Here is a 14557-nt window from a genome sequence, read left to right as displayed (position 1 = left end):
TTTTTAATTAAGAAAAAAGTTAATAAGTTAAAGTTTATACGTTTTAAAAATTAACTAGTTAAAGTTAAAAATTAAATCATTTAAAATTAACTAAATTAAGTCAAAAGTTATTAACTTTTTAACTTTATTATTAACTTTCAACTTTTTAACTAGTTATTACCAAACCCTGTAAGGATTCTTCTAAAGGATACAGATTAGTAAGAGAGATTTTTATTTTTTATAGGGATATATAAATGAGATAAGATTTATAGAATTCACCCTAAGATTGATTCTATACAAATATATGAAACACGCTTTGTTTCTTTTCTTTTGTTTTCTGCCAAACATGAAAATCAAATGTAGTAATAAGGATTATAAATACTTATTTTAAAAATACGCATGTTGGCTGAAGTGATTATCTCTTCGAGCCACTTCTTATTATCGTCTCATCCGTTGTTTAAATGCCATTTAAGACTTTGAGCAGCTACAATGTAGCTTACTATGCTAAAATATAATATAATTGTTTAAAGAGTGAAGCATGGTCTGCGCAGAATGGCATTGTCCAGAAGTTCGTTAAAGAAAATGTACTTCTCATCCATTAAGAAAATATATTAAGAAAGTTTACAAAATATTGTAGTCTTATTTCGAGAACACAATTTTTTTTCAAGCAGATACGGGCGAATAAATATACGGTCTTACGTAATTTACAATTTTTCTGACGCAGGTTTTTTGCAGCAATCGAGAAAATTTGTACAAAAAATACCGGCACTATTGGTAATTTAGAAAATGTTTCCGACTACCAGGAAATATCTCGGCGTCCGATAAGCGCGAATTAAATTTTTTACAGCGTATCTCGAGGCAGAGGGAATCGCTGTGTGATGTCGACGAAATTATAAGTCGCGTTCATCGGGGACCTTTGTGTGCCGCAATTATGCTTACACAATGAAATTGTTTATGTTATCTGGCGATTCCCAGAGAAATCTCATAACCGATAACCGTTTTTGTGCGAGGACGATGAAAAAAAAAAAAAAACACCAGTCAGTCCCGTGTCATGGGACACTATTACTGTACACGCGTCACCATTATCGTGCGATTTTCAAGTGAATATACGCAACTACTCGCATAATTCAACGTACGGTTGTATAACGTCGGTTTTACGTCCGTATTGCATAATGAGCGTCCAATTATCTCTGGAAATTATAAATCGATTTAAGTCTCATCGCGGAGAAGCGTGAAAAATCGAAGATTAATAAACGCGATAAATCTAATTAAATGCACATAAAACGATGCGAGCGTTACCGCGGCTCGTACTTATCGAGGAAAGCAATTAAATCGATGATCTTGTTAATCGTATCGGCGATCGGTTTCGTTCGATCCAGTATTAATTTACAAGGCACAGCGGCCAGTAATTTCATTCCCCCTTTAATTAGAATAGCAGCAGAGAAAATGGCAGCCGATAAAACTACCTTGGCGGTCTGATTCGTAGTATTTCATGGGATTTTTTATTCTCCAAACGAACAGAGAGAGAAAGAGAGAGAGAGAGAGAGACGGGATCAGAGACCGTGGCAGAGATCGTCGCGACTGAGCGGTGTCATGAGCGGTTACCTGTTGCCGGAACGCTAGACCACAAACTACGCCATCATTTCGAAACAATAGCGCGCTCGTGCAATTATGCAGGAACCAAGTTCGAAATTGTTTATCGGGTTGGCGCGAATAAACTCGCCGTTCCTTCACATCGAGCGTTAAATAATGTTGAAAAAGAATTAAAATGTATTGAGAGAGAGAAAATAATCAATTTTTTTTCCTCTGTGTAAAAAAATAAAAACAAATTCGATTGCCTTTCGGTTTCATTGGAGTTTTGCATTCGACTTTAGTATGAATCCGTCGCGCCAATTCGAATAGAAAGACAAAAATCTTTGAACTTGAGAACTCAGACGAGAATAAAAATCACGATTCTCGTAACAAATAAGAAGAGGCTTGAAAAAGCACACGGGAAAAAGAATATTCTTAGTTTTAGCAGTCATCTTCATTTTCGAATTGTTGAATACTAAAATGAGATTATTACACACACAGGACATAATTTACTTACGTAGAATTTTATACAGATATTTTATTGGAAAAAATATATTCTAAGTTAAGAAAAAAGATATCGAATAGAAAATAACCATATAAATAAAAATATAATATTCTAACATTAAAGATCATCAAATTCTTCAAAAAGGATTAAATTATACGTAAGCAAAATTATTACTGTTTCATATACATATATTCTCGTTTTGTTTTGATAATAATAGGGTTAAATTTATATTTTTTTCTTAACTTCTGAAAATCTATTTTTTTCGATGGGGCAAAAAAATTTCATTATTAAGCGAGAAAGTTGTGTCCATCTAACAGCTTCGGCATTTAAATTTCGACATAAGAAGAATACTCTCGAAACGGGATTGTCTTCCCAAGGTTGCGGGCAGCGACAATTAGAGAGGGAGCGCGGGGACTGCGCGCGATCGGGGACACCGCGGGATTGAAATTAAATTTCGCCATCGTCACATCGCGCCGGGCGAGAAGGGAACTTTCGCGCTCGCGCATTCTACCCACGCTTGGCGATCGACGCAAACAACACACAGCGCACATGGGACCGATTACAACGGTGACGGTCTCCACGGCGGCGAGGACGGCGCGCGGGCTATTATCCGTAATAGTCGCGCGCTCGCGATAATTCACCGTCGCGAAACGATCGCGCCGATAGGCCAGCTAGCGAGATTTATCGCGCAGAACGTTCTTTTCTTCTGCACTTGGCCCCCTTGCTCGGAAAGAATTTCGGTCACGGCCCTCTTGCGCCACCGCCGCCGCCGCCGCCGCCGTACACTCATCGTCTTTATACGAGGCGTGTGTGTATGTGTGCACCACCAGCTACGACACAACGATGACGATGGCGTACGCAACCTAGAGGTGTACCTGCTCGCGGCGCTTTCAACGACGATGAGTCGAACCTGTTCCCCCCCCCTCTCCCCCCTCCCCCGTGTATGCGCGCGACGAGAGAAGTCCGGTGGATCTCGGCGTACGTGTCTGCGGGGTGTTCCGCAAGATTTGCGTTGAGCCCCGCAGCAGGGACGTATTCACATTAGGGAAACGTGAATTTAAAATCCCACGCGATTTAAGCCTCATTTTCCTACCGTTTTCGCGTGGAAAGACGAATTTATGTTCGAACGATGAGAATTACAATTCGAAAATTGTGAGAAACACACTGAGAATACAAAATACAATCAATTGGATACTATTAATATTATTAATAAACTTTGTATTAATTAAACATTTAATTGAAATTATTTCATCGAAGCCTACACTAAGAAAAAATTAATGTTAATTTGACAAAATTTTCCAACTAAATTTAAATTTCGTCAGTTGACGAATTTATACATTTAACTTAAATGCACAAATTTACATTCAAGTATTTATAACCGTTACTTAATAGCTTTAAAGTAAATTAAAAGTTTTTCTGTAATAAAAGAAATTTCCGATTTTTTAAATAAAAATTATAATCGATCATAATCGAGAATATGCGTAATATAGTTAATTGAAATATATAAATACTTGAACAGACAAAATTTAATCCAATTGGAAAATTTAATCAAATTAACAAAATTTTTTTCTCAGTGTAATTATATTACACTGACAGAAAAATGTACGTTGTACTTGTAACTATAATTGCATACTAAAATAATTATAGTCAGGAATATCATTTCTATAGTAATTATTATTATAATATTAGCAATAATAACCATATGCTGCATTTTAAAGCTGTACAATTTATAGTACAATTTTTTTCCTAGTCGGCATCAATACAAGTATACGATGTTTATTATTACTAATATTAATATTATATATATTGTATATAATATATTATAATTTAATACACATATAATAATATGTATAATATAATATTATATTATATATTAATATTATTGTAATAGCTATTATATAAATAATATTCGTGACTATAATTATTTTTCAATCGCATATTTTCTATCGTACAAATCCTTTCTTTTTAGCCAGTGGCTCTTAAATCATTCTAAAATTGCGCAAGCTCAATGTTCACTCTTCTCGACGTTTCACTCGACGAGCCTTAGAGAGTGATTCAAATTAAAAAAAAAAAAAAAAATGTACCATCAATCGCGCTCTCCCTCGCGGATTGATGAAGTCTCAGCGGCCAAATCGGAATAAATTAGTTACGTTTCCGTGGCGTGCGATAATGTTTGGTAACTGTACGCGAAAAGGAACGTACGGGGAGTTCGTTCGGATATTTAATTTCACGCCTCCTTTTTCAACGTGGAAAACGTCACGGTGAACCGCGCGCGAGGAGCCCGGTACCCCTATGCGGCGAACGGACACGCACACGCACGCGCGCACGCAAACACGCACGTGCGCGCGCGTACGCGATTAGGCATGCATGCACGCATCGCGAGGCCTTACGGGCGATGCATTGTAATTCGTCGCGATGACTGCACATCCTGGTGTACCAGCCTTTGCAACAGGTGCGCGCGTCACCGAGCGCGATTACCTGCGTGTCAACGACAGTTAAAGCGTACGTATGTGCACTGGATGTAACAGTATTTATCTATATAGCGGGTGTAGCGACGTCGGCGTTTAACGGCGTCTCATTTGTGGCGCGAATGTTTCTTCCCCCCCTTTTTTTTTTCTTTACTTTTTTTTCACGCAACTGAAACGCGTGGAGATCTTGCTCACCGTAGCCCGAGTCCTTATTCTTGAAGTCGCGAAGTTGCGATCCGACTTAACTTCAGCTCGCTCGTCGCTTTCGTGCGAATCTATTGCTACCCAATTAACGCTTTTCGCAGGTACCAAAATGTCAAGGCTAAAGAACTTTTAATTTACTTTTACGTGAAAGCCATACTACGTAACGCGATTGGTGCCACTTGGAAAGTATTGACTCTGATATTGGAAGGTTAACAGAATGTGTTAGAATTGAGAAAATTTCAATTTTGAAAAATTAATTTTCCTCGATCGATTATAACTCTTATTTAAAAAATCAGAAATTTATTTGATTATAGAAAAACTTTTAATTTACTTTAAAGTTATTAAGTAACGGTTGCTCCAGTTTGGAAAGTGTTGATTTTGATGTTTAAAAAGTAATAAAATTTGTTAGAATTTCTGTGAAATTAAAAATTAAAATTGATATAAAAGCAGAATATTCTTTACTACATAAATTGAGGAAGTTTCAATTTTTTTATAAGAAAAATTGAAAAATAAAAATTAATTTTGATTAATTAAAGAGTCAAAAGAATTCTTTTCATGCAGTGTGCTATACGTTAGTTAATTTTACATTGAGAGTTGTAGCAGTGATTATTCCTTTAAATGAACATGTGTATAGTTTGAATAACACTGGAAACGTAGCGTGACTCTGACATTTTTTTAAACACACGATGATATAATGAACGAACATATTCGGCACAACATCCAGGGGAGAAAACAAATAAAAAAGAAATAAAAAAAGTGATGAAAATTAATATCGCAATGCATTATTAATTAATATTCAAGAATAAAATGAATACGCATGCAAATAGACATTTTTTTGACACTTTTATGTTTTATTTTATTTGTTAATAACATATGACATAAATTACATCAATTTGGAAATTTTTACAGAAACGTTAATGTCCGGTACGTCCGTGTCTACGAATTTTACACGCGCAAATCATAAAATACATGTAAATTATGTAAAATTTAAGCTATACTAATAAAAATCAATTTAGCACTAGCAATAAAATTAAAAATCACATGTCAAGCCGCAGATAAAGTTTGAAGAATCTGCTGGAGGAAATACTGAACTTGTGTATAAAAAAAAAAGATCAGGTTGAAATTCAAAAGTGTTCTTAATTTTTAAGCTTCGGAAATAACAGCAAGGCTTAAATTAAAATATTTTGAATACCTTTAAATTCCAACCTGATCCTCTTTTTTACAGTTATCGTCTCTTTTAATAAATTTTCAAATTTTATCTACGATAATTTTATCTACTTTATGCGTCTGTATTTGATACGCTCGTAATTTTATCGTGATAATTATTTTTATTAGCAGTTCTAATGTGAATTATACATTTTGTATAATTCATACGTGTATTTTAATTATATTTTTAAACACTTAGAGAATAATGCATTGCAGCAATTGTTTGTAATCGCGTTTGTTTTTTGTTTTTTTCTCGGTGCAGCGGTTGGCCGCAATTGTGTGACCATTCTACGAGTTCAATAAACGCCCAGTTTCACGCGACGGATCGCGCCGGCCCTGCCAGCTCCCTTCGTCGCGTCGAATTTAACGCATTCCACGCGCACGGCGACAGTGAGATCCTCTTTTGGCGCGGCCATCGGCTAAAGTGGAATGAGCGTGCGTCGCACCGCAATTGCATAAAACGCGCCGCGTCGCCGCAGGCTTCCATACGGAGTGACGTCGAGCGAGCGAGCGAGCGAGGAACGGCGCATTCTAAAATTCTAATGGTCTAGCCGAGGGGTCGTGTAAGCGCGGATAAGTAATCTGAGAAAGAGTTGACGTGAAACGCCCCGCTGAAAGTAGGTAGTACGCCGCTTGAAAAAAAAAAAAAATGAAAGATATGCGTATCCGGTCCGTGAGAATTATTAAATGTTTACGGAATCGTTCGATCTAAGAAGTGCAAATGGTTCTCAGAAGTCCTCATCCACAGCCCGTCTTGATCTTTTTGCCGAGTGTTCGGTAAATAAAGTGAAGTAAAAGACACCGATTGCATTATTAATTAGCATCCGCGCATACAGTCCGCATCTGCGCGCCGCGCTACGCGAGATACCAATTAATTTAATCGGAATCTTTATCTGAAATGATTAAATGAAAATGAAATGACGGCTTGACATCCTTCTTTCTTCAAGCGCGAAGAGTTGAAGTTAGCACATTGTGTACCGTATATTCAATATTAATGCATTAAAAAATTTACACAAGAAAATTCTTCTCAGAACAAAAGGAATAAATCTAACGTTTAGAATGTCCTTACACTTGGTTCCCATTCTAGAGGATTTTTCTAAAAGCGAGAATATAAATCTTTCGGTCTCATAACGGATTAATAAGATACTTTTCGGTCTAGGTGGCATACATTCAGGGGGAAAAAAAGTACAATGCACAGAAAAAAAAGCAACTGTTATATATTCATATGAACGCATTTGTTTATACATATAAGTATTTACCGAAAAAAATTGTATTCTAGGAACCAAGAGGATATTCTACAAATAAAAGGAAAAGTCTAAATTTGAGAAGAGCTACTTAATTTTATTTAACCTCTATTCTAAAAATTTTAATTTTTTTTTTTTAAGTATCTCCTTGGTTCCTAGAATACGATTTTATCAGTGTATATAATATGCAACAATGTATAATTTCAAATTCTTAAAAGAATTTGAAGGCCTCGAATTTCAACAATATTATCATTTTATTTCAATACCCACAATTATTAAATCGAGAATATAATATAATAGAAATTATTTCATTGTAAGAAAATTACAATCTTCGATTCGAGCATGTGGTATCTTCTATCCAATGGTTTTTCCTTTCAAGAAAATACCTCTTAAATAATAAGAATGTCAATGACAAGAATTCATTCAAATAAATTCTTTTTATTTTTAACGCAAGATTTCCACTTTGAAACTGAAGAAAACCTTTTTTTTCTGTGTGAAAGCAAAGGGCTCGAATAATTTAACAATATTTAAGCGCGTGAATCACTTTTCGACGAGATCGCCGAGGAGAGTTTCCGTACTCAGCATTGAATTTTTAGTCGACGGACTCTCTCGCGTCCTTCTGTCCGTTTCCCCACCCGTTCCATCCGCCGCTACATGTACGTGCCGTGCCACTACGACGGGATTCTAATGCCGGGGCACGGTTACCTTGCCTTGGCCGTCGCGCGGAGAGATCACTGACAGCAGCGATACAGCGGTCTCGAAGCTCGAGGCGCGCGCGCGCGCGCGCGCGTTTTGTTGCGCAACCAAGCTCGCGCGAAACCGAAGGTTCCTGCCGAAGGCTCTAACGGGAGGCGCGCTCGATTGCCTAACAGATACGCCAAATACCATCAGCTATTTCAGAAACTCATCGACGTGTTTCAAAGCGACGCGATAAGAAGAGTGGCGAGCACGTCGTCTCTAAGGCCGCGGCCATGAAAATCCATATAAGAGACGCGAGCTACAAGTTCGATTACATGGAGGACAGTTATGCCACTTGAGCCTCGGTTCTACGTACGCGCAGAAAAATATTGTCGAGAAGAGCGATTGCTCAATTACTCTTCTTTTTTTCTTCTTCTAGTGAGTAACGGTTGTCTTTAATAAAAAAAAAAATGTTTTCTTTCTCACTCTCGACGATTGTCTTAAAATGTACTTACCATAATTTAAAAAAAATTCATTATCATGTACTTAAAGAAAAGATTTGTACTCTTTATGAAGAATATTATGAAATTGCGTCGAAAGAAAGTCAGACTAATAAGTGAATTTTTGTTTTAGCTTAATATATTTTATTGAAGTATTAAAGTTTTAGGATTCAGAATGTATTTTGAATTAATTTGATGCTTTTACATATGAATCAATAATAATATTTAATTCAAGTTATATTTTCCGTGTGTGTACGGATATTATTGGTTTCAAGTATAAATAATAAGTATATTCTTAAGTTTATTATCAAAAGACATCTTTTCTAAAAGATACTTAAAACAAGAAAACTAAAAATTAATTGCCTTTTTAAACATGAGAATAATATTTTTCTATGCTTACACTGAAAAAAAATGTTAATTTGATTGAATTTTCCAACAGAATTGAATTTTGTCTATTCAAGTATTTATATATTTCAATTAACTATATAAATACTTGAATTGAAATTTGTGCATTTAAGTGCAATTGAGCTGACAAAATTTTAATTTAGTTGGAAAATTAACTTTTTTTTTTTCAGTGTACACTTCGTACTTATATTAAGTTTGCAATATGAGAAGAAACGAGAGAAACAAAATTATGATAAATGACATTTGTTTTGATCTTCCAAGAAAAGATATCCGCAATACTTCAAGTTAGACGCAAAAAAAACAATTACTAAATTTTAACGTTTTTCTTTGAAGTAACGTTTATCTTTACAAAAAGAATCGTTATAAAATTGTAATATTAAATTAAAACAAAAATTCGATTTGTTTATTATTCTGACTTTTCTTCGATACAATTTTACGTTCTTTACCTTTAGTAAATAATGAGTTTCTTTAAAATTTATATGACGAGTACATTTTAAGATAATAATTTTAAAAAATTGCTCGCAAAAGATAACTGTTACTTATTTTTTTAAAAAAGTAAACCAAGTACTTTTTGCTTTTCTTTGCAGTAGAACTGATACTTTTCTGCCTGTAAACTTGCATATAGCGATACAGAAAACTTGTACGTTTATATTTCTAGAAATCAAAGAAATCTCTCCCATTCAAAAACAGAAGAGAACGCGTTTCGAAGGATATCTAACACAAACACTAGATATCTCTTTGAAATCATATCGAATTGTGTTCACAGTGAATTGTAAAATGTTCAACAGGAAGAAAGACGGTGTAACGTTTCTTTCTGATATCGTCGCGCGGGAGAAGGAGAGAATCGTCGGGAGAAGAGAGAAAAATGTTTATCCCCGCCCGACGGTCGAAGCGCCGCGACTCATCGCTCAGGCGGGCATCGAAGTCTCCGGTCGACCGGCGCGCCGGAACGTAATATATTGCACGTGTCGACCCGTCGTCGTCGCCGTCGTACATCGCCGCTCGCTCGCTCGCGGGAAACGTTATATTATACGTGCCATCGTGATCTCACGTCAGTCGGGATGCCGTTTAATCGGCAACGCGGAAAATGCAAATAAAAACTAATGCGCAACGCGCTCAACGCAATAGATGCTTACGTAACGTATCGACGATCTCCTCCCTCCCTTCCTAGCCCCCGCGGGGACGATACTGCACGCGCGTCGCGATGAATCTTCTTCTTCTTCTTCTTCTTCTTCTCCTCAAAGATAACGATATTTATCATCGGCGGGCGCGCTCGCCGTGCGCGAACGAAAGGGCGCCCTGAGCGACGCGAGCGCGCCTAATGAGTCGATTTATACGGCTAGCGGCCGTTAAAATTCGAGGGCCGATGAATCACTTAATTGGACGCCGTCGCATTAATTGAACGGCTGCTGCGCCGGTCACGCGCCTCACGAGGCGGGACGAAGAGGAGAGAAGAAATAGCGATTGCAACGAAGTGCCGGCCGGGGCTCCGAGTGAGACGCTTCCGAAACGAATCGCTTCCGTGTAACATAAATGTTTAATTAACATGTATAATTAGTATACGCGCGCAGTATACTAGGCCGGCTGCAGGCGGGCGGGGAGGGGGAGGAAGAAGGAGAGTACAGCCCGTGCACCTGCGATACGGCGCGCACCGTGATCCGACGGTAACAGGCAGGCCATCGACACCGCGCGCGTTTTGCGCATCGCCCGTGTTATGCGCAAAGGCTCTCGTGAGCGGTCGGGGACGACCTGACGCAAAACGAGATTCGAGAATGCGGGGAGGGGGAGGAGAGCGGAGGATAAAGGAATAAAGGAGAGGAGAGACCGCCCCGGTCAGCTTCGCTAAACCAGTTTTAGGACTACGCATTCGGCTCCCACCTCCGCCTACTACTCACTATACCGTTGTAAAAGTACCACCACCCGTGATCGACCCCGAGAGAGAGAGAGAGAGAGATCGACTAGACCCGTCGCCCGAGGGTCTAATAGAGGCTCCGAGACGAAGAAAAAAAAAAAAAAGAAATCAGCGGTCGAATTATGCAACTGCAAGCTCACGTCGTCGGCGCAGCATATTCTCTTCCATTTTCCGCAATCCATTAGCCTGACGATCGGTTCATTATATCTTTACAGCCAGCCAGCCAGCCGTGGAGAAGAAGTGCATACGTAAAAACGACCCGCGCGATAACGATAAGCGCAACGACGCACCTGGGGCAGTGTTGCGAGACGCGAAAAATCCTCCTCGACGAGTGTGCAAGCTCGGTCGACCTTGGCGCAGCCGCGTGCAAACGGCGACAAATCGCAATTGTGCTTTACGGCCGTTCACTCACTCACTATACCGTTTCTCTCATCGGCGGCGGCGGCGGCAGGATGACCGTTGTTTTCGACGAAACCGTTCGTACCGGCGACGTAAACGTCATTATGCAATCGCTCGCGCGCGCGCGGCGTTCGTGCGCAAAGTGGCAGCTCATATAATTAACTGCACGTGGCGTGCGCGCGGATACAAGTTCGCCGTAAAGCACCGCCAAAGGTCAGCCGTTACTCGGCGCCGAGCAGCACGGCAGATCGGCGACGAGAAGCCTTCCTTCTTTCTTCTTCTTCTTTTTTTTCCCCCCTTTCCCGTCCATATTGCAACCTGATCGGCGCGCGTCAAGTTCGCGACGAAAAACGCGGGGGAACATTGACACGAGACGAGAAAAAGGGGTTGCAAACCTCGGGAAGGGTGCCGCGATGCATTAAGGGAGATGACGTCGGGCGATCGAAGGGATCGAGTCGAATAAAACGTACACGCGACTACTGATTAGCATAATGCGATTCACGAAGGTAAAAAAAGTTCCCGCGAATGCGTTTGCGCGCGCGATAACGCCCCGAGATATATATATACATATATATATATATACGAATTGCAATCGCACCTGTACCCCAAAATACGATCGCACCTGCGGCAAAGTGTAACATGTCAGGGCGCTCTCTCTCTCCCTTTTTGTTTGCTTTCCTGTTGGGCAGGTACATCGTAAAGGAGAAGGTACCCCGAGAGCACAAAGTTGCACTTGCGTCCTGATCGTTCCGCGTTATCGACAGTCCGCATATTACGGATTAAACTGTCGCGATCGCTATCTTAATTTTACACGGCAGCGGCTTACGCGACCCCGTAACGATCCGATAATCGGCGTATCAAATTGCCGTGCTGTGTGTGTATACATATATACGCACGCAGCACCGAAAAGATGAAGATAATTGTCTCGGGCCTCATTAATCGGTTCTCCATAATGAATGCGTCGCGGATATAGATACGCAAAAGTCGTAGCCGCGATTTAATACAAAGCCTCGTATAGATATTTATCTCTTTTTTTCTCTCTTTCTTTTACGATGCATGCGCAAAAAAATTCATAACGCGAGATCGCATTATGGTGATTGTATCGATAATTATAATGCAGAAGACATTACCCGTTCTCCGTAATATACGATTTGAATTAATTGCTTCAATTCGACGCTCCGACAGTGATATGTTAATTTTGTTGTTTTCTCTCTGCGTAGAGAGAGCTTAAACTCAAACTCAAATTTATTTTGCCAAAATTCTGTCTTTAAGTTCATTCACGCACTGACATGAGAAAAAAAATTCATTAATTTGAAATTTTTAAACTTGATTAAAATTCTTCAGTTCAAATATTTATTTATTGTAATTCATGGTAAATATATAAATTCTTGAATTGAAATTTAAGTATCTTATGTATTTAAGTTAAATATGTAATGCTTCAACTGAAGAAATTCAATCAAATTGAAAAATTTTGTCCAGAACTTTTTTTCTCAGTGCAGACCTATTTTAAAATTTTAAGAAAAAACGCTTTAAAAATGTACTTTAAACTGACCAAAGAACTTGTGAAATATCAATACGAAAAAAAATACGATAGATTCATTAATAGCGGAGAAGGTGATATTATAGTCCCATTTACATACAATGACTTAAATAATCATTTTGAGTTGGAAACTTAAAATTTTCATTCGCGCCAATATGTTGTTGAATCAATTCTAGATTCAAAATTAGAAAATATCTTAATACTTAGGATGTTATTTATAAAAACAGAAGTGATAATGAAAACTCCTCCACTAAGATAGACTTGAAAATTTTGTTTTGTTAAAAAAACAGTGTTTTTTCCGTTATAAAGTTATATATTTAATCTAAATAAAGAGAAAATATTACTAACTTCCTATAACAAATATCGACGCCCATTACATAACTACGGGTTACTAAACAAACGAGTCCACAGGTAATCAGAAGAATTCCTAACCACTAGTCATAACATCATCTTCTCCTCTACTACTACTAACTAATATCTCAAATATTAGAAAAAAATTCCAAAAAAAGAAGTGATCTGAATCAGAGACTGGAACCGATATAATTTCGACGAGTTGCACTTTTCGCAAGGGTGGAAAAATGGATATCAACATATTGATATATTTAAGCCGCAGAGAAACCGATCTCGCCGAGATTACGCCGATTCCACTCCGTTTCGTAGTCATGGAAATCACTTTACATTGATCCTTGTTGACGATGAGGCTCAACGGCTCAGAGCTGCCGAGCGGGCTGTCCTTGCCGCTACCGGGCGGCGGGCTCTTGCTCGGGTGTTGCGACTCCAGCCGCAACTGCTGCTGATGCAGCCGGTTCTTGATCAGAAAGATCTTTGGCATCGTGACCTGCCCACTTAGGCCGTTTAGGTCGGGTGCGATGCACTAGCGCGCGCGGGTGCGTTATCACTTTGTCACCGCCGCACTACATCGAAGTGATAAGCGTTGCCGCCCCTCTGCCCCGTGCTGCCCAGCCACCAACAACAGCTAGACAACTGCGGGGGACACACTGGTGTCTGGAGCGAGGCGAAGCACCGATCAGTGGTACCGTCTCGCGCGCGACAGTGTCATACTCGAGAGTACCTGGGGCGACGGTCACAGACGCGAACTTCAGCGGATCCACCTGTCGCGCGGTCTAGGTCACGGTGATTCACCACTACCTTGTGTCTTTGTCTCGCGCCGACTCCGATTCGCCGACTATATCCGCGAGGGTTGGAGGACCCAGCGCGGGGACCAACAAGCGTGCTCCGAAAAAATGAGACTTACGCGGGCAAAGACTCTCTCAATTTGATCATTCGAAAGTAGGTTCACTGATCACGATCAGGTGCGAGAGAAGAACGATTCTCTCGTGGACACCTCTCGGGAAAAAAAAAAAGAAAAAACCGGTAATCGCGCGCGGTCCTCAGGTACAGCACACAGTATTTGTTATCGCTGGCGCGACCAAAAAAACACTGAACCGCACCGGTCCCCTCGTGCTCCGGCGCGCTGAGGTCCATACGCGTCTTGTCACTTCCCTCGCTCTCGGCGGATTTACAGTTATGTCACAGAGAAAGAGAGAGAGCGACTCCGACGACCGAACGGGCATCGAGGAAACTCAACCGTGCGGCCTCTCGTGAGCTACTGAGTCCGCAAGTAAGTGAACTCAGTAGTCAGGGCCCCGTAAGCGGCCCCCTCTCCGCCCCGCTCTCCTCCCATCGGTCCCCATCCCCGCTCCTCGTCTGGCCTATCGGCTGGGCAAAACGCGCGCGCGGACCCCGTTGACTGTCTTCAAGTCTCCCCTACCCCATCGTCCACCGGCCCACCTCCTCCGTCCCACCATAGGACCTCACGAGTCAGCCAGCGGGACTACTTGATCGCAACACAGGCCTGCAGTCCTCGGAGATCAGGACTGTTCCCTGACGCATGCGCATAACGGAGCATCGTACGTGTGTGTATCCCGAGAGCACTGTGCGCGCG

General features: G+C 40.1%; 1 protein-coding gene across 4 annotated transcripts in view; it reads right to left on the bottom strand.

Moving 5' to 3' along the window:
• LOC105828871 (transcriptional regulator ovo) overlaps positions 1-14295 on the bottom strand; it is a 37546-nt gene extending 23251 nt beyond the window's left edge. For all 4 annotated transcript variants that reach the window (XM_036289420.1, XM_036289418.1, XM_036289419.1 and 1 more), the window contains exon 1: positions 13291-14295. In XM_036289420.1, the coding sequence (XP_036145313.1) occupies positions 13291-13444 (154 nt within the window). In that variant the 5' untranslated portion in view covers positions 13445-14295. The remainder of the gene's footprint in view (positions 1-13290) is intronic.
• Between the last annotated feature and the right edge of the window lie 262 nt (positions 14296-14557).

The sequence above is a fragment of the Monomorium pharaonis genome, chromosome 7 (assembly GCF_013373865.1).
Source record: "Monomorium pharaonis isolate MP-MQ-018 chromosome 7, ASM1337386v2, whole genome shotgun sequence".
Lineage (NCBI taxonomy): Eukaryota > Metazoa > Arthropoda > Insecta > Hymenoptera > Formicidae > Monomorium > Monomorium pharaonis.
Note: the sequence above shows the minus strand (reverse complement) of the source record. Positions and strands in the feature narration are given on the sequence as shown.